Source organism: Pithys albifrons, chromosome 11, assembly GCF_047495875.1.
Source record: "Pithys albifrons albifrons isolate INPA30051 chromosome 11, PitAlb_v1, whole genome shotgun sequence".
NCBI lineage: Eukaryota > Metazoa > Chordata > Aves > Passeriformes > Thamnophilidae > Pithys > Pithys albifrons.
In genome coordinates, this window is record NC_092468.1 from 1,059,363 (window position 1) to 1,084,657 (window position 25,295).

The window sequence follows — 25,295 nt, forward strand, 5'->3', positions numbered from 1 at the left end:
CGCCCCCCCAGCCCTGCGCCCCCAGCCCAGCGCCCGCTGCCCCGCGGCCGAGCAGCCCGTGAGTGCCGGCGGCACCAGGGCCGTGCTGCCTCACCAGCCACTGTCACATCTCACCCTCCGAGGAGGGTGGTGGGGAAATCAACTGTTGTTTGGGGCTTTACAGGTAAAATTAATTGATTGATTGATTGATTGATTGATTGATTGGCTGTTCTGCAGCCCTCGCTGCCGCACCCCGGCCTGTTCAGCCTCACGTTCACCGGTGAATGTGAAATAAATCTGTAACCGCTTGTTTCATTGCTTTATTTTTAGCTGCTCAACCTCCAAAGTAATGCATTAGGTAGCTATATTACTGTAATTCAATTTGAAACTGGACAAGATTTATAACGCTTTTTGTCTTGGGCTACCTAAATTGCTCTGTTTTTCTTTGGAGTAAATGAACGAAGATGCAATTTTGAAATTGTAGCAGCATAAAACAGATGGTTCACTGGATTATTAGACTGGAGGAGAGTGTGCTGATGGCTCACCAAGTACACAATGCACGAGATTCTATGCATTCTTTGTAAAGCTAATTTTAAGCACATGATAAGAAATAGTATACATAAGACACTTTAGCTTAAATATTTTTTATATAACTTTGGGGATTTTAGTTAAAAGATTTTAGTTGGCGGGGGGGTGTAGCCCTTCTGGTTGTACATATGAGAAAAGCTACAAGCTGTGGAATTCAGTAGCTGAAAATGTTTCTTTTTCCAGATGCCACAAGGCCTGGCAGAAGCTAAAGTAGAACTTAATTCAAGGTTATCCAATTAGAATTCAGCTAAAGCAGCTAGAGAACTGATAAAACAAACTAGAGGCATTCAAAGGGAAAACAACGCAACAGAGCGAGCGTCCAGCAGAAAGGTTAAAAGTTTAAGCGAGGAAGAGCCCCTGAAACGACGCCCCGTGAGGCTGAAGAACAGCGAGACCCCCGCGGGGACAGCACTGCCCAGGCCAGCTCAGAGCGCCCCAGTCACGCCCATGTGCAGCTGGATGAGAGTTCCCTCTTTATGCAGGTGTATTACAGTCCGTAGTCCATTGCTTTGCAGATGTAGTGAAGTATAAAATGTGCAAACTGACCCAGCCCGTGGTGATGCATTGCTAACCCCTCACTCCCCGCTAGCGTGAATAAACAAATACCTGCTGCTTAACAGAGCAAAACTCTTTGAGCAGTTCGTTATCATTCAGGATTTACCGAAAATTTTGGCATCACAAAAAGCCTATTTTATTCTCCTTATACATCATAAAATCAAATTATATGTTTAAAAACCTAAAATTATTTGTAACTGTAAGCTTAAATCCTAATTCTACCCATATAGTTACTGACCTGCTGAAGGGCAGTGCTGAAATTCATCCTGACAGATCGTCTCTGCATCTTAATCCTCTGCAGAGAAAGAGGAAAGCAAAAAGGGAGAAGGCAAAGAACAGAAAGACAGGACTCAGACGCAGTAACTCCTCTCCAGAGGCTTTTACTTTGGCCTTAACATATAATCAGCTCCCAAGTCCCTCACTGCCTTTGAACTGCCAGCCCCCTGCTTTCTTTCAGCCTCTCCATGACAAATCCTTCAGCTCATTTTTGAGAGCAGACTTTTCTCACTGAAACTGGAGTGAAAATAATTGTCCACTATTTCTTTCGGCAGAGCAGGACAAAGAATCAGCATAAGCAGAAATGACATGGGGGAAAGAAAAGAAAAGGTCCTCAAGCATTAGATAAATCACTTCAAGTGCTGTACATGGTTTACTGTTTAGACCAATGCTAGAGTGTTCCAGGGACAGGATTTTAATTAGTTATCATGTTTGAATTTATAAAACCCACACTATATTAAAGATGTCCACCTTTCTGTAATCTGTGATTTTCCTAGTGGGCAGGACATCTTGAATTGCTTTGCAGTACTTGCTAGCAATGCTTTTTGCACTCCAATACAATATTCTTGAATTCAGCTGAAGTTTCTGGCAGTATTTCCAATAGCACATTCCCATTTCATGTCATCATCTGTCATCCTGTTCTCCTTTTTTTATCAATAAGAACTGTAAGAATGCATATGATAAAATAGCTCCTTCAGATTGAAAGTGTCTTCTTGACTTGAAGTGCCTTCCTGCTACCTGTTAAAATTTGCCAATTCATTCAACCATCTAATTCACTACTAACACATCTTATGATTTTCAGAAAACTCATTCTGCAGGGAAAAAAATAAAAAAACTGTGCCTTCAAGGAATATTGTACTCCACATCCACAGTCAAAAGCAAGGCTTCTGGTGGAAACATGTCCAGCTTTAGCAAGTACATTGCAAGAAAACTAATGTCAAAATAGCCTCTCAGGAATGACCAATATATATATAGAAGATAAGGTCCAGGAGAACGATTTGGGCAGTTGGAATTGTTTGCTCTAATGGGGAGAAGACTGATGGGAAGCATGACAGCAGTATGTAAATATGGTGTGTCAGAAAATAAAGAAAATAACCTGATCTGCTTGTTCTCGTGGGACAGGATTACAACTAAGGGGCCTAAAGTTTGCCAAAAATATGCCCATCAGAGATGAGGAAGGGCTGGCAAAGTCTTGTGAAGCTCGGAAACAGACTGCTTGAGGCGGGTGAGAAACTCTCCTTATATACCTATGGAGGTATATAAGGCCACTTAAAAGTACTGTGAAGGAATTTGCAGTTTACCCTTTGCTGGTATGGTGAAGGGATTGCATGGGGCCCTCCAGGGTCCCCCTCCAGCCTCATTTTTGGGAGATTATGTTCTGAGATGGCTGTGCTGTGGCTGGCACTCAGGTGAGAACAGATCCTTACTCCAAGGGGAGTGGAGGAGTTCCTGATGGGACATTCACTTCAGACCTGCTGCAAAGTCAGGCTGGAGCTTGGTGCTCACCCTCACTGCTTTCTGACTTGGGACCAGAAATGTTCATTTTTGGGGAAGATCTGATCACCAACATCCTTCCCAAAGTTAAACTCAGAGCTCCCTTTTCAAATTCAGCTTTGTTTTGGATCTTCCAGTGTATCTTTGAAAAGAGGAAATATGTCCCATACCTGGTCATTTTCTTTGTGCTTGCAAGCTGTAATGTCAAGAAGCAAATTACTGTAAAGTATGGAGCAGACATCATTTCTGAGCTAACCCTCCTCCTTTCTGTTGCAAAGTCTCTGCTTTTTTTTCCAATCTCTTTTCTGCCTTTACTTTCTTCCCTTCTCTGAGTCAACCTGTTTCTGTCAGCAACAGCTTTTACCCACTTCGCTTCTGCTGGATTCTCTCCATTCCACAAAGTCCCTCCTTTGCTGGTTGATTTTCTGCAACGTTTCTGCTTGTTGCTGAACACTGTCTCCTTCATCCATTCTCATTCATTCATTCATTCATTCATTCATTCATTCATTCATTCATTCATTCATTCATTCATTCCTGAGCCCAACATTTACTACCCTGTTCTGTGCCATCCTTATCTCCATTAGTTATGGTATAATCTAATAATTCATGATACAAGAGATTAATTTATTCTGTATGTAATCTAGACCAGACCTTGGAAAAAAATTCAATAAAATGTTAATAATAACTCTAATGTGTAGCAGATTACCATCCCTGGCACAGAATGGGCCAGTTAAATAGAATCACAGACATATGGAATAGTTGAGATTGGAGATTGTCTAGTCCAAACCCCAAATCTCAGCAGGCTCATGTCTAGTCCTTGTGATGTCTCCTGCACTACTGGGGTTTGAGAATACAGTTTTGATTACAGTTTTCTGAAGGCTACAGAAGAATGTCAGTCAGTTTTGATCTAAAAGGGTGCATTGAAGTATCCTTTAGTTTAGCTGACTTGGAAGCTAGAGCAAATTTTATCTGCAAATAAAATGAATGAAAAAGAATAATGATAATGAACTGAGAAGTTCAGGGAAATTTAGTGATGCATAATGAGATAATGCTTGCTGATGATGCATAATAAGATAATGCAGATAAAATACAGCAAATTACACTAGGAAAAAAGAAATATCTCTCTTCTGACTACCTGAGATTCAACTGTGAAAGAATTTTTGAGAGGCTTCAGAAGTTTAACACAAATACAATCCTAAAATACTTCTTATTAGGAGCTTCATTTGAAACAACACCATGCACACACTGTGGAATGAAGATCCTTTTCCTATTCATATTCATGTGAATAATAACTTGATGTTTGCTCATATATGTGAATAATAACTTGATGTTTGCTTATGTATATATATAAGCAAACATCAAGTTATTATTCAAATTATTGTTCAAGTTATCATATGTATATATGTATATACATGTGTATATGGAACACCTTGTACCCCTCCAGCTAACACTTTTTCAGCACAAGAGAGATTTGGCACACGAAATGAGTATTTGGATTATTCTGTAGCACTTGCATAACAAGTCCTTCCATGGGCCTTGCAGGACTGCCCTGGTGACTGCGACATCTCTTTGGTGGCAGATGTGAGGGCAGGGATGGAGTCCTGTTAGCAAATGTCTGTGGGGGAAGGTGGGGCTTTTTCTCAGGCAGAGATTAGGGAATTAAAAACTAAGTATCTGGATATTATCCCTTTCCAACCAATGTGCTGCTATTTGGGACCACTGGTTAGGAGGTCCCTGGGAATTGCCCTGCATCACCTTGGTCAGTTAGTCCTGATACCCAGTTTAATCACACACAAATATCTGAGTCTTCACAATGTTATAAAAATCAGGAGCTTTGTTTGTTTCATTTTCAGTCAATCCATCCCTTCAGTCACATGGACTATTATTGTACTATCACAAGGACAACAGAAAAATGGGCAAAAATTTTAGCAAACATTTCATTTTAAAAAGAAGTGGGAGGATAGTGATTAAATGGTTAGTTTTAAGCTGTCCAGGGAAAAAGTGCTTGCCCCCAGCAGATGACAAGCCTAAGCGATGTAATTCCCAACATCAAAATTATCCCTTTGCTGTTTTGGAGTAACTCACCTTCTATTTTTCCTCCTCCTTGAGCCATTTTCTGTAAGACCCTGCCTTTATCAGGAAGGAAATGTGTAGCCCACAACAGGATTTTAGTCAAAGCTTTAAGAGTGCCCTGTGATGGTTTTACTGCTGAGAGGACCAGTAAGCTGGTGTTTGTTGCATTAGGTGCAGGCAGGAAATAGGGTTTTGAAAAGTTACTGTGTTGTACAATATTGCATCCTGTAGCTGGGAACTTAAAGTGTCTTTGACAGCTGGGTCTCCATGAAAATAAGTACACAAAGACTCCAGCTATTTAACAACTTAAAATAAAGGATACCGGGAGGTTACAGATAGACACTGCACCTGGGGGAAATCAGTACATTTTCGGACAATTCATACCCTTCAGTTCATGTTTTCTACTTGTACTGCCTGTATCAACTTAACTGGACAATAGCAGAGATGGCAGAGACATGTACCTGGTTTGGCAAGAGAGTCACAGGCCAGGAATGAAAGAGAAAGCAGAAGCTTGTGCTCAGTCTTGGTTTCATGTGGTTCATTCAAGACGTGGGCAGTAAAACCGGTAGATATCATCTTAAACACTTTGTGACAGAAATCAAACAAAACAAACGTAAGCATCAGACTAATTTGTTAAATCCAGTTTGCTAATATACACATCTGGCAAACTCCCACAGTTGGTGTTACCAACTCTACCATCTCAAGGACAGCCAGTGCTGCCATAAAGACAAGCACTATTCAGTGTCCCACCAGTCTCATCCTTGCTCCACTACATGTCTAAGCTGTTTACCTAAGTCTTATCTGCAGAGGCTTCAGAAAGTTCTTTTTAGAGCCTTCTTTTGAAAAAGATCCACTTGCAAAAAGCTTAGTGGCATTTGCCATCATTCTGTTGCCTAAATTCCTGTGAAAATAGACACTCAGAAACAATATTAATGAAGAAAGACAGATGGGATACCTTTATTGGAAGCTTCCAAGTTGCACACCAAAGGTCTGCATGCACATGACCAGGGATATTACCATTTTTATAACTTCTGTAGCAATTAACATGAGATATCTGTGACCAACCATGATTCTCATTTCCCTTGGTGCCCCACCCACAGAGGTCTTCAGAACTGCCTCTTGGAGAAGCTTCAGAACCTCTAGGCCTTCTTGTGTTTCGTCTTCAAGCTAGCTGCAGGTGGTTTCTCACAAGCACTGTGGCCTTGGCAGGGCATGAGAAAGCTTAAGAATCTGTGAGAAAGAGCTTTAGTAACTTTCCAACACCACTTAAAAATGCAAACCCAGGAGAATCCATGTAGCCTATATGATTCTAAAAATCTATAAAAACACACTAAATCTTTAGACATCCATTTCTTCAACTCAGACTGTCTCTGGAACCCCAGGTGTGTGAATACTGCATTTTTAGCAGGGGAATAACACTGTACTTTTTACTGCTGGAAACTTGGCAAAGAGCTTCTTTTCTCCCCCTGTTACGGTCAATAAAGTACGGACTCCATCCCAGGGAAGAATGAAGACAGAGTATTGTAGACAGTATCTAAGTAATATACTCTTAGGATAATTAAGAGGCTGGGTTTATGCAAAACAGGGGCTGGGTTATACTAAGGGTTACCGTATGTTAATCATGGGGAGAGCAGGTAACTAGAGGCAATCCATTATTCATGAACAGAAGGCAGAAGGGAATAAAAGGATGTTGCAAAACAGGTTTCGGTAGTGCGAGGAATACACAGAAAACTGCAGATCTTGTCAAATGCAAAGACAAGAGATGGGCTGATGTCTCCATACTGAATTAAGTCTTATCTCCTGAGGAGGCTTCTTGTGTCTTGGTGGTTTTCAGTTTTGAATCCCAACATCCCCCAGCAGCACACCTTTCTGAAGGAGAGGCCAAATTAAGTACCTGGACGGGTTTTTGTGCTTTAGTAAGTCCAGTGCTCTCAAGCTCTGCTCACCTGCAAATCTGTGCCCACTTTAAGTAGCATTCCCAATGTTTACACAAAAAGCTATACTTGCTTTATATCAAGTTTCAGTTTGTAAACTTTGGGAAATGTACTTTGTTTTCTACAGCTTAGGAAGTCAGTGGATAAACACAGAAAATCTATCTGAGCCTTTCTCATTGTTCAGATGTTAAAAAATTTTTTTAGAGAGCCTGTCAAATTTCCATCTCCACAACATGTAGGAACAGCCCCCAGAATTACCAGGCACTGATCTGACTCTCCACATCAAACAGAAATCTCAGCAGGTCCAGGGAGGTTTTATTCTGGAGCCATACAAGTTCTGCCACCTGGAAAAGTGAAATGCTCCCCAGGGCCAGGGAAATACCACAGCCACTGAACACTCGAGATGACATACAGATAGCTCAGCTGAATAAAGCCATGGGAATGTAAGCTCATGGTCTGCCTTGCTGATTTGTAGTTTAGAAAGCCAGGTGCCTCAGTAATGATGCCTTGAAACTCCAACCTGCATGGCAGACAAACTTCTCCTTTTAAAAGATTTCTGCCTTACAGTTTGTCCTCTTCCACACATTCTCACAAGCCTGTGCTTGGCCTCTTCTGCTCCAGTAGAATTACTGTGTATGTTCTGTACTCATACAATTAGTAACTATACCTGCTAACAGGGGCTATAATTTTTAAGCCAGCGGTATCCACAAAGAGTCTGTGCACACAGACAATTGTGTCTTCAGTTGTCTTTGGTGTATCTTCCCTGCTCTCCTTGGTGTTCCTTCTGCACAGGGACTACTGTCACTGAGTGAGCTGGTGTAACATTCAACTAAAGCTGCATGGTGTGGCAGATAATTCTAAATTTTCAGTAATGAGTGGTCAGAAAGGTGACTATTATTTTTAAGTAATCATAGAAACAATAGCGATGATTAAGTCACAACAGGCATAGCCCAGTTGTAACCAGAGCATTAAGACTTGACACAAACATAGCAGAACTGACAAGTACGTTAACATCATTCATTCTCAGTCACTGAATACGTGTACAGTAAGGTCAGCATTAATCTGTTAAGAATGCTACACAACCAGCTGGCCAGTGTCCCTCCAAAGCAGAGTGCTTGCTGTCACACAGGCTGGAGGGGCTGCAGGCAGCTGCACTCCGAGGCTGCCCACGGGCCCTGCCTTTCCTCCACTCTCTGTAGTTCTGGTTTCCCTCTGTTTGTTGGGCTATTAAAGCATGACCTGTTGGAAGGAGAAGGAGCCACGGTCCTCACCCACTGCATTATCTGAGCACTGCAGATGAGCAACCCAGAGCTCAAGGCACGGATGCTTCACTGACAGTGTGTGACCTTCGTCAGTAGCTACTACTCAGACTCTTTTCCCACCCTCGCCTAACTCCTTGCTCCACAGACAGGACATGCTTTTGGAGCTGTACCGCTTTCAAGACTCTTTCTTTTACATATCACTCTTTAATAAGAATCCTGTAACACAAAATAGAAATTTTGCTTTTGTATAAAGTTCTCTAAATCCACCCTTCCCACCTCCTAGTCCTTATACTGTACCTTCGAAGTTCTTTTTCAAAACATTTACAAATGCATTTACTTGGCCACCTGCCTCTTAATGGAAGTACCAAAGTGACACTCAGAAGGATAACTTGCACTTAGTATTGTGGTCCTGGCTCCTCTTGGTCTGAGCTACATAGGATAAACTTCTCAGTTAGAACATTTTCATTATCACAGGGAGGGCTCCACCCTCAAAAGTAAAAATTCACAGTCTTTTTAGAACCAGACCAGAGGACATGTGTGAACAAAGCAGTAATCTCTATCATTCTTCCCATCAGGATTCCTCCTAGGATGCCAGCTGCTATGTCGTGTTCACTGTAGAGACAAGAGAAGACATCAGCTTGTCTACTGTCAATTCTACAAGTTTTGAAGAAGTCAAAAAACATCCTACAGCTTGCTCAGGCGAGCCTTTTCTCCCAGACTCACATACTAAGACCTCCCCTGCTCCTTCTCATCCAGCTCTTGATACTCTGGTGAAACCAACAAAAACAACATGACGCTAAACCAAACAAAAACCTCCACCAGCCCAGAAAAGTATACGTGTGATTATTTCTGTAGGGGGTACAGTAATGTTTTTGGACACTGCTGTTCTAAGTTGCTAAGTGTTTACCACTAACCACTTTTAATCATCTTTTTGTTAGTTACAGCAAAACAAATCTATCTGTGGATTTGTGCTGTCAGGCCAGGTTTGGGCATTCTCAGGAGCAACACAGGGTGGCCCAAACAAGCCATAACAAGGTACTGACTATTTGCATTCCTCTTGTGGCCACCAGGCTTAAACAGTCCAGAAAAAGTTAAAAATTCATGCAAAGCTAAGGCCACAGTTTCACAACATGCTGTCTTCTGCAGCAATAGCTTTGTGGTGCTCGCTGTGGGTTTGTGGGACAGTGCTCTGAGCCTGGATAGGAGCGAGAACTCAGTAACAAAGCCAGTACTACTCTAGTCATGTTCTGCTGTGACACCACAGCCTAATACACCTTCCACCCTGCCTTATTCCCACAAGGAACACACCGGTGTAGTTGTCCTGCTGACTGGTCCCTCCTCTGTGTGGTGCTTCCCGGAGTGTGGCAGCTCTGAGCTGTCCCGATAGTCTCGGCCCCTGGAGTTCTGCATGTCCAGCACTGCCCGGCTCTTTGAGGGAAGGGGTGGCTTGTTCTGCTGGCCCTGGGTGCTGAGGCTCACTTCAGCCCTCAATGGCTTCACTAATTTCTTGAACTGTGCCGAGTTTTCTGGTGGTGGTGTCACTTTCGGTTTGCCTTGGCTCTTTTCACCTGTATTTTCTTCTGGCTGCCCAGAGCAGGTGTAGGACCGGAATCGCTGTGTGGGGACCAGGAAAGGTGGGGATGGCTGTTTGCCAGGGGTCTTGCTGCCCTCAGGCTCCTGTGGCTTTGTGAGATGACAGCTCTGCTCAGGCAGCAGCAGCTGCTCTTTCCGCAAGGCCTTGGGGTATTCCTGCTCTTTCTTGGGAGCCACCTTGCCCTTGGAGCCCATGGAGCCGTACAGGGGGTTCTCAAACATCTCTGGCCTTTGCTGTCCCTCCTCCAGAAGCACAGGCTCTGATGTGGATTTCCCCAGTTCAGGTGGCCTACAATCATCAAAACAATGTGTGAGGGAGACTTGGCAAAAGAAGGCAAGAGACACTGACTGATTTAGAGTTAAAATGAATAGCAAATGAGCCTGATAAAATTAAACTGATGGCATAAAGGGATAACAGGAAAACAATTAAACTCAGGGAAAGATAACAGAATTTTGCATTGTTTTTATTTTGCTTAATCATTAGGAATATGGCAGCAGAGAGCAGATATGCATGGCACTGTATAAACTGCCTGCTAGACTATACTCCTGTCAAAGTGATACTTGGCTTCACTTTAAACAAGAACAAGCTACTGAGCCAGACTGTGCCAAGTGCTTTGATGGCTCTGTGACACACACGAATCTGAATTTGAATATTAATAAGAATCTTCAGATCTGGAGGACAGGATGGAAATGGCTGTCTGGAGGCTTAACAGAAGAGCTCACTGTAACATTTTACAACTAGGTCAATCTCCTCTTACTCCCAATGCAACATGGTATTCCTAAGGAAGGGATAAATCTTCCTAATGTACCCAAATGCACAATAGAGAGTAAGAGCTCTACACTGTAGGGTGAGACAACCTCTGTGTGTTCATAGCAGAGCCCCTTGAGCAGCAGTTTAGTCTGGAATGAGAGCACAAATGTCAGCGGGACACAGCAGGTTCTGGGGGTTTCTATCATGCCCTGGTGTGGCAAGGCTTTTGTCTGGGGAACCACCATGGGACTTAAAAGATCAGCCACAGTATCACTTGAGCAGAGTGGAATAGGGGTGAGGGGCACATGTTCTTTGGGTCTCTTCAGGTGAGTTGTGCTCCTTGCTTCAAGCTGTTTTCAGTAGTCAGTACAGGCAGGAGCAAAGAGCTGAGAGCATGAGGGAGCACTGGCAGCTCCAGAACAGACTGCAACAGCACCTGAAGTTCTGGCTTGTGCAGAGTGCCACATCCAGTTACAGTGAGCCCAGGCTCAGAGAGCAGCTGTCACTGTGAAAGGAGTCTGGAGCAAGGACACAGATTGCACACAGGCACTGGGGTGAAGCTGCCTCATCACTTTACTAAGCTAGGTAGGGATGGGATATTTTCAGTTGCCAGATGGAAATTCTGCATCAAGGCTTGTGATAGATGCAGCACATGGATTCTGGCTTCTTAGCTAGCTGGATGTTTGTACAGTAATGCAAGTGGAAATTCAGAGAAAGTACCTCACCTATGACACTTGAAGGAACTCTCCTTCCCATCCAGGGAAAAGATCTATGCCACACTCTCCCCTTTTCTCCTTTGTTATTACAATAAACTCTGTAATCTTCTCCTATTTTCTTGGTAAAGAAATAAACCTCTATCAGGCTGAGAGAGCTGGGGTTGTTCAGTCTAGAGAAAAGAAGACTCTGGGAAGATCTCATTTTGGCCTTCCAATGCCCAAAGGGACTTACAAAAGGGAGGGAGAGTGACTGTTTACACAGTCAAATAGTGACAGGACAAGGGGGAACAGTTTTAAACTAAAAGAGGAGATATTTAGATTAGATGTAGGGAAGAAGCTCTTCACTCAGAAGGTGGGGAGACCCTGGCACAGGTTGCCCAGAGAAGATGTGGCTGCCCTATCCCTGGATGTGTTCAAGGCCAGGCTGGACCAAGCTTGGGGTGGGACAAGATGGACTTTAAGGTTCTTTCCAACCCAAACCATTCTATGATTCTAAGATTCTATTATTTAATTGTAAGTTTAACTTATAAGTTTTTGGCTTTCCTTTCACAAAGGTCTGAGAAACTACTACATTTGTTTTCTTTAAGTATGAGATGTCTGTACTTGTGACCTTCACTTATCTTTTTCTAATTCTAGAGATAAAATACGAAAAGAATATGCTGCAGCTTGAACTCTCGATACAGTTAATGAAACAGTGACGGTGCAGAACAACAGGAGAGAGGGGCCCAGTCCTAGTGCAAAACTCAAAGACTCACAGGTACTCTTGACTCCGACTACAAATGCTTCTATTTGCTGTGGGCTGGAGGGATGGCTTTGGAGAAAGAGGTGACAAGGAGGGCGACGTGGAGGATGAGGGACTCTGTCCCATTAGGGAGGTAGTCTCTTTGGGCTGCTGCTCATAGTTCCAGAGAGAAGGTGTCTGGTCTGCTGAAGGTGTCTGCTTAAGCTGGCAGGTTGCAGAGGGCTGCTGAGAGAAGGCAGCCATCCCCAGGTAGTTGGGGTTGCTGATGTCTGTGGGGGTAGAGTTGCTGAAGAGAAGAAATATTGTTAGGGAGATACATGCACAGATATTGTTGTTTTTTTGTCTCCCTGCCAGCTACAAAGGAGTTAGTGCCCACTGACTACTTAAATTCTATACCACCTACTTCTTTCTTTTTTTTTTGTTTGTTTGTTTGTATTTTATCACTTGCTTCAGAATCAGAGAATAAGTGGGAGTCCTGTTAGCACCTCCCTCCCCTGGTCACCATAGAGGAAGCAGTTGCGTCAAGGTCACCTTCCCCAACCCTAAAATAGTTCCTTTGGCTGTGCCAGACACTTCCATTTCCAGGCTGCAGAGAGCATTCAGCCTCTGCAGCCACATCCAGGGGCATTCACAGGTTTCTGGGTCTGCCTGCAAAGAAGAGTCCCTGTGAAAATGGAGTGAAAGGACAGCCTTACCCAGACTCATCCTATGACTCTTGAAAAGGGAAAGACAGGCAGTTTGAGCACAGCTTCCCACCCCCGGCTGGGAGAAGCAAAGCAGCAAGGTTACCGTAGGATGTCCTCCTTTCCTGCAGGCTCTGCCGAAGGAGAAGCACTCCCCCAGTAGCGAGCAACGGCTGCTGCCTCTCTGGCCATCAGATGAGTAGATTTTGACTTTCTATTGGAAATAGAAAGGCCCTTTCTAAGTGGGGTGCAGGGACCTGGTCTGGCTAATGCATTCTCAGCTTATGAAGCTTTGGGCACAGAAGCATTGACCAGCCCTGACCAGAGAGCCATAGAGCAGCTTCCCAGCACTCCCCATGCCTGTTAATACTTCTCCTATGTAAGCTTTGGGTTTATTGAGCCAACCAATTTTCTGGTACTGACTTACCAATTTGCCCTTTACCTGTTAGTCTGATCCCACTCTTTGTTAGGCTCTAAATTGCTGATGTTCTTTGTTTTCTGCCCAGCGATTTCATCACGTTCAATCTTGACAAAATCTGAGGGAAAGGCATAAAAGAGCGTTTTGGGAGCTTCAGGATCTGCCAAAGTCTTCTGTGTTATTACTTGCCTGAAGGCATCTCTCTGTCCATCATTCTGATGGACAGTTTTAAATTGTTGTTGCTGTTATAGTTTCAACTGCCCACTGATACGTGTCATTCTTGTTGACACAGAAAAGTGTGTATCTTGAAATACAAAGGTCCTGATCCACCAAACAGTCACATATAGTCATTTTACCATTGAGGAATAGTAAATGTCACCAGGCTGCTTTTGTACTCATTGAGAACAACAGGTAGCAAAGTGAAAATAAGCAAAATTTGTGATCCTTTAGCTGCTCCTCAAGACCCTCACTTGTCACCTTGTCATATAGCTACTACAAGTGGAAATTAGGTATCCTCATTCAATAAAACTAATATTAGTGACAGACAGGGGGCTCTCTCAATCTGCCGAATTTGCTTGAATGATGACAAAAAATCCCCAAATCCAATTGCTCTGTCTTGCTGAAAGAGTACAGGTATCCTGCTGAGAACTAACAATACTCACAGCTCCATGCAGTCAGCATCAAAAGCACTTGCCTCTTTAGAACTACAAGCACTGCAGGGGTAATTTTCATTTCCTTCACAGTTACCAGAAATCTTTCGAGGTGGCTGTTCTCTAGGGTGAGCATTGCAGAGGTGATGACATTCCTTACCATACAGCTTCTCTCTCTGTTTCCCTTGAGATGTTTGCAATTTGATTTCACCTTGGAAGACCCCCGTTTTCTCTCCATGGTGTGTCAGCACAGTATGGATAGGAGCTAAGGATTTTGTTGCTTCTATTCTCAGGGCAATGCAGCCTTCCCCTGAAAGACAACAAGAGACAACGAGCCTGAGACTGAGAAAGCATGGAAATCTCTTGTGTCATCTACAATCACTATGCTGACAGGGCTGTGATTACTGGAGAGAATCTGCTTTGGATCACAGTTAAGAGTGTAATATCTCCTGAGAAATCAGGGGCATTCATGTCACTTCAAACACATGTGAAGGATTTGGGCACTGGAGATACCTGTGGGTGACTGCAGAGCTCTGGGCTTCCATTCCTGGTAAGGAAAATATGAGCCTTTGGCTGGTATTTCAGTTAATGGGATTTCAGCAAAGAGCCTTTTGTGGACAAAGACTGCAGTCTCTGGCTGCTGAGGATATGGAAGCCAGCAGCACTTCCAAATACTTTTCTGTAGCCAGGAAAATTGCCTCAAGTAAGTGCAAGTGAAACAGGATTTGTGTGTTCTGAATAAACCCATTTAACCAGACTGACTCCTGATTTAATTCCTGTAAAGTATTTTCTTTTTAAGCCGCTACTCTTTTAGAGCTGGGAAAGCTCACACAGGTTGCTGCTTCTAGTTCATATTCCTCTAACCATAATTACCTCACTAAATATTACCCATGGTGTATTTTTCTATGTGTTGAGTTCTAAATCAGAAGTCAGAGCATCATACGTATTCAGTCTATAAGAGTTACTTCTGTTCTCATCTACTCTTTCAGTGGTTTGGAAGAATCTAAGTAGATTTTTACTTATCCAGAACTTCAGAGCTAAGCACTTACCATAAGATTCATCACTGTCTGATGACTTAATGCTAATCAGGATGTGTTGATCCAGTAGGTATTCTGGGTCTGAAATAATCGGAGTCAGCTGCAAAGACAAGTGAAAGTGGGTCAATACAATCGATGGTCTACAGGAGAACAGTTTCCCATGTGCCTCAGTCCCAAATAAGGAAAACTTTGCTGGATAATCCCATGAGAGTATCATGTCACCTCCAGGATCAGCCTCTTTGCTGGTGTTTGCAGATCTGTGGTAGAAGGCAGAACACTTTGAGTCCTCTCACTCTTGCTCCCAGCATAGCAGATGGGATGCTGGAAATCTAACACCTATGGGATGAGCTGCAGTTTTCTCCTGCAGTGCAGGACTGAAAATTCCTCTGTGAGGAAGGGATCTGGACTCTAATCACAGTCTGTTTCCAAAAATCTGTTTGGCTGTTGTTACAATCACTTATTGTAGAGCCTTTCCCCAGTCTCTCAGTGTAATGCACTCTTTCCAAAGTCAACACTTTTTCTTTTGGGGATGTTTAGAAGGATACTGACAGGCACATTTGCTCTAAATCCAGGAGCTCCTGTAGTTCTTCCAGCTCTCACCTTGCCAAGAAATGGAGAACAGCTCTGATCTCAAGGACAGGGCTTGTGTCTGGCACTGACACACAGAACACTGCTTCTGGCCATTGATGCTCTTTTTAACATGGGTTAAAAATTACTTAACCAACATTTTTAAAAAATACCAAGAAAAAACTTTGTCTGACCACACAAGAAACTCCCAAGCAGTTACCCTTTAGGATGTCTTATTTTCCATCTAAAACTTTTTTTAAAAAATGGCCCTACTTAAAACACTTGTCAGCATAGTTACATTCAATAAAAAGGTGAGAAAAAAGTCATGTTCCTGAATGGCAAAATCATGCCAGCAAAATTCCTGATCGAGATGTCAGTACTGGCAGGAAAGTTGTTTCCTACATATAAGATGCTCTGTTCAGCTGAAGCCCATCCTCTATTCTTACAGTCTCTTTAAGTCTAAACCAGCCCCACAACCATGTTCCTGCATATAATGTTTATATAAGGAAAAGTCTTAATGTTGCTTATGGGATGAAGGTGGAAGGCTTCTCTTCCACATGGATATGAAAGCACAGTGCCAGTCTACCTTTGGAAGTGCATTGACGAACTTTACCACAAGCTCCCCTTCATTGCCATCCTCATTTTCTCCTTCCTGGCTCTTAACAAAACCTGCAAAGGGACAAGAAAGGAGTTTACCAGAAGAGAGACAGCAAGAACTGGGCTACAAATCCTTTTCACATGCCACGCTCCAAAAGGCCTACAATTATTTTCCCACATGGACAAAGATTTTAAAATTATTAAGAAGCTTAAAGTCTGAGCTTTGACTGAATGTTTACACATTAAATTTACAAGTGATTTTCCTGGAGCATTGTTAAATGGTTTATTTTTACAGTTAAACTTGGCAGTGAACAGCTCATGGGCTGGAGGATAAGAACATGACAGCTCTTCCTACGCCACTCAAGATAGCACACTTTTGAAATTCTAATTTAAGATTCGTAATACACTGTTTCCATAGAAATTTATGCAAATTTTGATACAGCCAAAAAATAATCTTTTATGGAACTGTCTTTGCCACAGTGTTCTGACATGTGATAATGTGATGAAGCAAACACCAAAGCACGCTGTCCCACTTACTGGAGCAGCCCTGTGATGGGGAATCACTTTAAAAAGGCCCAGCAAAGGCAGGAAGGCTCATGTTACATAAACAGCTGAGACTCGGCCCGCAGCACCGGGGCAGGGAGGGAATCTTGCAGCACTGGGGGGACACAGTCTCATTCACACAGTCAAATCACTCGCTTTCCATTCACTTTTAGCTGGTCCTCTGATTTATTCTTTGTTAAACAGGGTAATTCAATTATTTTAAATTATTTTCATTAGCATAATGCAGGTGGTTTACTTTGAAAGCACCTGATCCTTTGTAGCAGGCACAATTAGAAATTTAATCAATTGTCTTTGCTAAGTAGAGATTTTCTGTGTGATAAACATCTCGTGCCAGATTGCCAAAGAAGGTGGAAGAAATGGTGGAAGGCTACACATGTAAGCATGGACTACAGCTCCCTTGGCTGTGGGGTTTGGATTGTAGGGCTGACAGTATGGGTTCACTTGTAAACTACCACAAATCCTTAGGACACCCCCTTTTTTGTATTGGAACAAGTGATTCACACAGTTACTATTTTAGATGAAAGCAAGAAGAAGAAGAACTAATACTAACAAGCAGAAAACTTTGACAGAAATAATAAGGATGGGCAAACCCATACTTTCTAAGCAGCTAGAATGAAACTCAATGTAGAACTTGGTCTGGGACTTGGTCTTCAGAGTGGCATAGCAGTGCAGGAACTCTATCTCCCCTTGGGAATCTGTGTACTTGGAGTCTAGGAAAGAGAAAGGAGATAGAGAGTGCATTTTTAGGTGGACTCTTTAAGACTCAGCTTTTTCTTTCCACATATACAACGCACTACATTTTGCATCCCCAGCTGAAAACAGCACACTGACACCCAACCTGACTGACCATTCTTGGAGACGAACTGTGAGGTGACTCCCACTTCAAAGGTGGCAAAGACAGGACTGTGGTCACTGGTCATGATATCAGTGGTGCAGCCTGCCAGCAAGAAAGGGAGGAGAGTTACTGCCCTGCTCTGTGAAGATCTCTGCCACAGAAATACCGGGTGGTGATTTTCCAGAAAACCTGACAGTTGCTGTGGTTAACTGTCTCTAGTTAGAGGTGTTTCTTTACATAATCTCATGTCAGTAAGCAGAAAGGTAACTCTTCAGTCAGAACACAGAAAGATTTTGGTAATGGACCAAATTTTACTGTATCATTTTGCAAGCAACTGTCAGTGTTGGATTATCCCAAAAAGCCCTTGCAGGTTTCCTGGTTGCCTCTGCAACAGGCACAGCTAATTAAAGCTCTAATGTGTCAGGAAATCACACAAGAATACACCAGTGCTACTTCAGTGCTAGAGAGCAACTCCTAGTCTAATAACAGTGAGTGAGCAGGGCCTGATTTGCCCTAAGCACACACTGAGTTCCAGCAAGCCCAGTCTTCCTAGAGATGCTTATTCAACCACACACTCCAGCACAATATGGTCTGTGATCAGATCAGTCCACCTGATCACCTGAGAGACCTTCACAGCCCTCTTCTCTAACCCATGAATAGGAAATCATCAACATCATACTCAGATGCTCAGTCCTACATACAGTTGCTGACATTTCAGGAGCTGGTATCTGAGTCTTTCTTTTAAACAGGTCTTGTGCTCTCTCTCTCTCTCTCTTCCCTGCACTGCACTTTTGCGATGCTTCTCACCAGGAAACGGAACAGGTCTTAGTACCACACAGTCCTTCTGGAACATGAGTTGATAGAAGAGAGCTGTTTGCAGCTCCAGCCTCTGCAGACTGGACTGTGCACACAGTCTGCCCTGCTGGCACTACCAAGTGAGGAGTTCCTGGTGGTAACTGCGCAGGAAAAGTGGTGGTTGTTGCCAAGAAATAATTGGTGTAGTGAGCCTACAGCATGGCCTAAAGCTGGACAACTGCAGCTGTCCAAGCGGTGTTCTGCACATAAAAGAATAACAGAATTAATTCTCAACCCCGGAACGTTACAGGCAGAGAGATTTGGCTCCCTGGTTTAACATCAGGTCCCTCTATGCTGAGTGCCTGGCAGTGTAGGGAGATCCTACAGACTCTGCTCTGAATCATTTCCGTTTCAAACTGATTGCCTTGCTTTCTACAATCTGTTATCTACCCACCATAGGACTGACACACAACGTGCACCATGGGGTAGGATTTCCAGAGCACTCGATCACACCAGGATGGCAAATTGTACTTCATCTGCAAAAAGAAAAAGAGAGGTGATGTCGAGAAAAGGAAAGCACTAGTTTACAAAAGGACAGGAAATTCACTTGCCCAAGCACCATATATTTGTGTCAAGTCGTTGTATTGACTCCTTTCAAAACACTCCAAGGGCAGAAAATGGCACTCCAAGGGCAGAGATTGGTTTAGGTAATTTTCTTCTGTAGGAGATACTTTCCCTGCTCTGCCATGTACCTCAGAAGGGAGCTCAGGTTCCACCTACCCCTGTAGCCTTTTGCTTGGTGTAGGCATACTTCTCCCGGGTGCCTCTCTCAAAACGGTAGGTTGGAGCAAATGTAATCTCTTCTTCCTCTGAAACAGGGAGAGAGCTCTGTTACAGCCTGGCCCATGGGTAACCCTCCTCTGGGCAAGATAGTCAGTGCCCCCGAACACCCCATCCCACACCAGGTCTGACAGAGAGAGTGGGCAGGAGTGGGAGAGGAACCTGCCAGGAAAGCCAGAACCTCACCGAACTGCAGGAACACCTTCTGGTCTTTCCTCTCGAGGAGAAGCTGGTCAAAAGCCAGCAGTTCCGGATACTGCTGCTGCCTGATCTTCTGGATAATATTCTCTGCTTCCTGCCAACAGGGAAACAGCAGAGCTGCAGATGATGCAAAACCTCCTCATAAATACTCCCTTCTCTGGTGAACTAGCAAATACTCCTGAACTGTTTTACAGAGCTGAACCCCTGCCACTTCACAACCTTTCCCTTCACAGAGAGGCCCCAGTCTTTGCTGCATGGATGAACATTTGTCTGTCAAAACAGGCATCAAAATGCCCACACATCCCCTACACAAACGCACACACAACCAGATGCACATTAACACCAGCCTTGCTGCTGTCTCCTACCTACTGAAACAGATCCAGTATTTATGATGCCTTGCCTGTTCCTGAATGCACCAAACAGAGCAGAAAGGTAATCTCTGGATTGAGCCATTGAGAGACAGATGCTTGTTTACAGTGGGAAGGAAATCTGGGATGTTTGGGGAAGCAAGGCTTCCTGAAGCAGCAAAGTGTGCCAGATGGCATTCCTGGGTCCATTAATCCTTGGAGAGGGCAAAGGGGATTTCCTTACTTTCCCTCAAATGGTGCCACACTCACACCCTGAGGATCTCTTCTTTTTGCCATGCTGCTCTAGGCTGGAAAAAGACAGTTTCTAGGATGCTGCCCCTGCAGGCATCACGCCTGTCCCTCACCGTCGGGGGCTGCTCCACACGGTAGTTGAGGTCTCCCAGCCAGAAGAGATGAGTGAAGCGATGAGTGATGTTAAATGGACTCAGTTTCTTATCTCCCAGTGTCAGGAAGCGCAGGATGTTCGTGTAGTTTTGGTTGCGTCTGTCAAGACAAGGAATATCTGCCTGACACGCTGAATTGCTGTGCAATTCCTTAGTGCCCGGGTTGGCTGCTGCTTTCCCAGGCAGGAACAGATCTGGCTCAGTATCTCAAGAGGAGCAGATCAGAAACTGAGAACTTGACACCCCAGCCACATGCTGCTCCTCAGACAGGCCCAGGGAACCTGCTCCTAAAGCCACTTCTGCTGCCTCCTGGGGCTGTGCTTTTCCAAGCTACATGTCCTAGAAACCCAGCATTAGATTGTTGCTTTCAGTTTTCAGCAGCAAACACATAACTAGATTTTGCCAGTTATTCCAGGCCTTGGAGAACCCTTCCATAGGAATTAGCTCTATCAGTGGCAAAGACCCTGTGCAGAAATCCCACACCATCTGTGTTCCGAACTGAGAAAGATGGCAAAGCCAATATCTTTATTTCAAGTCCTCTTCACTTTCAAAACCAGTCCTTCCAACAGCTCTGGCTCCTCCCAGAGTGGGCACACATCTCCTGCTGGTGTCAGAGCTTTGCCTTCCAGTCCTGTGCTGCACAGACCAGGAACACTCCTTTCACAGAGTATAGAGAATTAGCCCCCATGGAGATATTTCTGTGCTACACACACCTCCCTGTCAGCATCCCTGACAACTCTGCCTGGCAGGACCTTTCTCAGCTGTTCCCCAGGGCACAGCACAGCTCTTGTGCTTGCAGCACTGCCTGCAGTGAGGAGGCACATTGTCCCCTTTTCAGCACATTATTTTGGGATGGGAAAAGCCTTCACACATCTCTCCAAGACACTGTAGATCAGGGAACTGTTTCCTCATGCACTGGGCTTGCATGGCAGGTCACACAAGTGCTGTGCAAGCTTTTACACTCAGCTCTGATATCATTTTGCTGGCTCTTTCCCCTGTACCCATGTGCTATGGGCACATAGCAGAAGTTCCTTGTTCAAATGCCTTCCTAGGAGACATTAAACAATTTTTTTATGGTCAGGAAGACATGTTTGTGCCTCTTTGGTGGGCCCTCCTTCCAAACATGACCCAGAGAATTTCACTATGAGTCAGCAGCCATTTTTGAAAGGGGAGTATGAAGCTTACCTGTGTTTCTTTTCACTTCCTGAAGTCAAATGGCTGTTAACAAATCCAAAGGAGGTTCCGTTAAACATAAATGACACCCCCACTGCTCCTTTATTACCTGGAAAAAGATAAGCCAAAAATGTCAAGAAATCCACCTCCAGGTTGAATCTAGCAAAGATAATAAAGCACCAAGCAGGTCTTAAGTGAAGTGGCAGATGGAGAAGAGAAATAAGTTAACTTAATCAGCACAGAAAGAGTTAGTACATGCAGCACAGATCGTGGCAACAAATTTTCTAAGGATGCTAAAAAAACTTAGTTGAAGGGAAAGAATTGCAGTTTCCCTGTGAAACTCAAGAAAGGACAATCCAATAGCCAGTCAAAAGTGTTTGGTGGAATATTAATATATGTGTGTGCTAACTGCACACACAAATGATTTTCTGTCTTACAGGGTAAGATGTAACCAGTGCTATTGGGATACAACTTTAGTACCACTGGTGCCACATAAATGTTGTCCCAGGAGTCTTGTGGAGGCAGAGCTGTTCCATGTCAAACATACATTGGTACAGATCCCAGGCCCCGGGTGGCACTGGGGCTCTCCTCACCCAGGGTGTTGGCGATGCCTGTCTTCACGTTGTCTGTGCAGATGTGGCTGATGCGGTTCTCATGCTCTGGCTTGGCCAGTACAACAATCCTGATGTTCCAGAGGGTGTGGATTGCTATCTGCAGGGGTGGGAAGGTTAGAGGTTATATTTCTGCACATACCTGCAGAGGTGCACTATAGCTGCACTTCCAACTACTCCTGTAGTCCTTCTCCTAAACACACTTTCTTCCTGTGCTCAGGATATACTTGCAGTCATTTTAATCAAAGGTGAGAGGAAGGATCTTGCTATTTTCTACTACTTTTTTCCAGTTAATCTTTGGATTACCTTTTTTCCACAAGATAGTTTCCCAATAACCATGAGACTCAGAAGTCTTGTGGCTTTCCAGATATGCTTAGATCTGTTTCTTGACATCACTGAAACTCAAGAATGTCCAAACCTGGTCTTAATAAGTTTCAGTTTCTTTTATCACTGTGCCTGTGTACTATTAAATCCTACTTTGAAAGTGCAATAGCCTAGGGCGAGATCTAGGCTTTGGCTGGCTCTGGAAGTTTTACAGTATCTTCCTTTTTTAAGGTCAAAACAACCATCTGCCTTTGCTTCCAGCCTGGCAGGGTCCCTGCTTTGGCAGTGGGGGGTCACTGTCCACATCATTCTGCCTCTTTGGCCAGTTCCAGGGGAGGATCTTCACAGACACAGGCAGCTCACTCTCCCTCGTCCAAATGCAATGACAATAAAGGAAGGAAAGGTGTTATGGGTTCACCCAGGTGGGCCTAGATTTGGGCTCTGGAGTTTGGACTGGGCCAAAGCTGTCAGCTGACTTGAGCTGGGCTGAGCTCACAGCTGACCTCTTCTAGCCAGTAATTTTGTATTCCATACCACATTATGACATCATCTCCAGGAAAGTAGGAACCAGTGTGGGAGTGGTTAAGGCAGTCTCTTCTCAGCCCTCCTCTTGGGAGGACGCACGATGCTGTCCCAGGGGGGATGGAGAGGACCAGGCCCACCACTGGCTCACAGGGTACCTCAGGAAAGTAAAATGTGTTGTTCTGGGTCTCTCTGCCTGAGTTTGTCTCCCTGGGGAATAAGCTTCTTCTTAAGTAATGTGTAGTTAAGACAGTAAAGTATGTGTGTTCGTTAAGAAGTGAGGAATTTGTTGTGTGTTGCAGACTTGTGTGAGTGTATATTTGTACTCTCTTCTAATTGTCTCTTCCTTTCTGTAGAAATATATGTAGTTTTAGTATAAATGTGGTTTGAAGTGTTTTTTTTTCTTTCCCCTCTCTTTTCCTCCCTTTCCCTGGTGTTAGGAGGGAGGCTTTTCTCTCTGTGCTTGGGGGGGGTTGGCAGTTGCTTATCTCAAACCAAGACAAAAGGGGAAGAGGCATAGGAAAAATCCCACTTAATCTCCTCATATGCCTGAGTTATGTGCAATAACTGGAATAACCCCTTACCACTTTGAAGCTGATACTAGTTATTTCCTGCAAAGATTGCCTCAGCGTCTCCAGCCATTCCTTCTCCCCTTGGGGATCCTCCTGGGTGCCAATCACATAGATGTCATGAGGGATGTAGTCAGCAGTGTCATCACGGGTCTTCCCCTGCCCCTTGGAGAGGAACCAGGAGGTGATCTTCTTTGGGGGAGGTGCTGCACCTTTCATTAACAAATCAAGCACCAAAGGAAGTCAGAGCGTGTCCTGTCAAACCCAGGATGCAGATAACACGTGGGGACAGAAAGGAGAGGCTTCACATTGACTGTATCCCACATCAGTTTCGTATCGGCATGGTCACACTATTCTAAGGTGACAGAGGTGTTATCCCCACCTGAGTCACCAGTGAAAGAGGGACTCTGCTTTGGCCACTCTGCTCTGTTCCATCAACTTACCAAAGCCAAGGCTAGCCAAGGGTAAAGGCAGGAAGCTGTACTTCTCCTGGCCTCCTCACTCCTTAAGCATGACCAAGCAAAGACAGCTCAGCTCACAACAGCTGAACCAGGTTTTCTCCCAAATTGGGAAAAAGAACTTAAATCCCACTGTCTTCAGCTACACCCTGTCCCCTTCTCTAAATACCACAGACATTCAGCTCTCTTCCAGGCTGGACACAAACCATCCTAGTCAGGGTCAGAGCAGCTGACAAGCAGGTGGTGAAATTGCTCCTGTCCTGTTTGCAAAGTGGAGGATGATGTACACTGCTGCACCAGCTTTGTGCCAGCCAGTTCCCTGGCACTGGAAGAATCCTTCAGTGCCCATCAGGGACAACTTCATGGTCCTTTGACTGGAACCACAAGAAGTGTCAAACCACATGCCAGAATAAGTCTAGATCTCAGCCCCTGTGCCAGTGGAGACAGCCCCAGTGCACAGACCTGCCATGGAACCCACACATGGTGCCTGGGCTCACCACAGCAGCTGAGCACACATTTTGGCAAGTGTCTGAAGGAACGCCCATGTCAGAAGGGAACCCATACCCATATTCCAGGTTCCAATGAAGATGGTGATCATATCAGGCTCTGGTTGCTCTGAGTGTTTATTCTTCATTTGCTGCAGAAGCTGGCAGAATCCTTCTCTTTTCTAGACAGGGAGGAGCACAGACAATTATTGAGATGCTTAACTCCTCCAACACAACCTCCTGACAAACTCCCTGAACCAGGAAATTCCCAGCACATGAAGATTCCACCATCCTGAAACCTTCCAAGAGGCTGAATTTTCCATGGTGCTTTTTTAGGCACTTAGCCTATGCATTGCTTTAACAAGTGCTGAGCTGGTCAGAATAAATGTCTTCTTCCCTCTTGCTCATCTATATCAACTTTTTTGCAGCTGCCATCACAGAGTCCTTGCCTCTCCTCCCTGCTGCCGACACTCTCCTCCTGCCTCAGAGGCAGCCCCAAGTATGGCTCTCCAGTCCCCCCTGTACACAGCACACCTGTCCATTTTATGGATGTTTCCAGAACAAAGGAGAAATTTATGTTTTGCAAAGCCAAGCAGCATCCTTCAGCAGTTCCTCTTTCTGCCAAGGAATGCCCCATGTGCCACTCCCTCCCAGGTACTTGTTCCAGGCTGGCAGGAAGAAAGCACCGTGTATGTACCTTGGAATCAGAAAAAACATATTCCTTCCGCTGCGTTTTTTCTTTTTCTGTTTCCAGCACAATCACCAGTTTGTTTGGGAGCTTCTGGGACTTGATAAGCTGCAAGACTGAACAGAGGCTGGATGTCATGAGCTGCAGTCACTGAAAGGAAGATCCCACCAGAATGAGCACAACTCTGCTCACAGGCTCAGGATTTGCATGGTCTCTTATGGCTGAGGCACACTTTGCTTCACAGATCTGCATCTTAATATGGCTTAATCCTGTTCCCAATAGGAACAAATTGGACTCAAAGTGAAGAGGACCTCCAAATCTCATTCTGCCTGGAGCTCTTGTCCATCCCAAGCCCTGCAGTCTGAAGTGAAGCCTTGACTTCCTGTAGGCAATCCCCCTGTATCCCAAGCCAGCTAACATATATTCCTTTCCCATCTGCGAAAGAGGATGTGAAACCTCATTTGGAGGTAAAGGTGATTCCTCCTCAACTAAAATTGTAGCCAAGTAACTATGAACACCAGGTGGAAAAAGTCATATATTAAAGCTCATCTTTTCAATCACTGT

General features: G+C 44.3%; 1 protein-coding gene and 1 long non-coding RNA gene across 5 annotated transcripts in view; one reads left to right on the forward strand and one right to left on the reverse strand.

Moving 5' to 3' along the window:
* Positions 1–5,898: 5,898 nt before the first annotated feature.
* Positions 5,899–25,295, reverse strand: part of INPP5D (inositol polyphosphate-5-phosphatase D) — a 57,322-nt gene continuing 37,925 nt past the window's right edge. The window contains exons 10-28 of one of the 4 annotated variants that reach the window (XM_071566133.1): positions 24,741–24,847; positions 24,123–24,225; positions 23,116–23,312; positions 21,668–21,785; positions 21,087–21,183; positions 19,863–20,001; positions 19,136–19,244; positions 18,890–18,978; positions 18,564–18,645; positions 17,327–17,416; positions 17,076–17,189; positions 15,932–15,987; positions 14,764–14,851; positions 13,875–14,024; positions 13,089–13,182; positions 12,753–12,860; positions 11,977–12,249; positions 9,470–10,043; positions 5,899–8,773 (exon numbers count right to left, since the gene is read on the reverse strand). In XM_071566133.1, the coding sequence (XP_071422234.1) occupies positions 8,771–8,773; positions 9,470–10,043; positions 11,977–12,249; positions 12,753–12,860; positions 13,089–13,182; positions 13,875–14,024; positions 14,764–14,851; positions 15,932–15,987; positions 17,076–17,189; positions 17,327–17,416; positions 18,564–18,645; positions 18,890–18,978; positions 19,136–19,244; positions 19,863–20,001; positions 21,087–21,183; positions 21,668–21,785; positions 23,116–23,312; positions 24,123–24,225; positions 24,741–24,847 (2,591 nt within the window). In that variant the 3' untranslated portion in view covers positions 5,899–8,770. Of the gene's footprint in view, positions 8,774–9,448; positions 10,044–11,976; positions 12,250–12,752; positions 12,861–13,088; positions 13,183–13,874; positions 14,025–14,763; positions 14,852–15,904; positions 15,988–17,075; positions 17,190–17,326; positions 17,417–18,563; positions 18,646–18,889; positions 18,979–19,135; positions 19,245–19,862; positions 20,002–21,086; positions 21,184–21,667; positions 21,786–23,115; positions 23,313–24,122; positions 24,226–24,740; positions 24,848–25,295 lie in introns of those variants that run through there. The other 3 variants (XM_071566132.1, XM_071566134.1, XM_071566131.1) reach the window with 3 other exon arrangements.
* LOC139676802 (uncharacterized) lies at positions 9,123–14,462 on the forward strand. Its single transcript, XR_011698735.1, has 3 exons — positions 9,123–9,196; positions 11,858–11,978; positions 14,008–14,462. It is a non-coding gene; the product is annotated as an uncharacterized lncRNA (long non-coding RNA).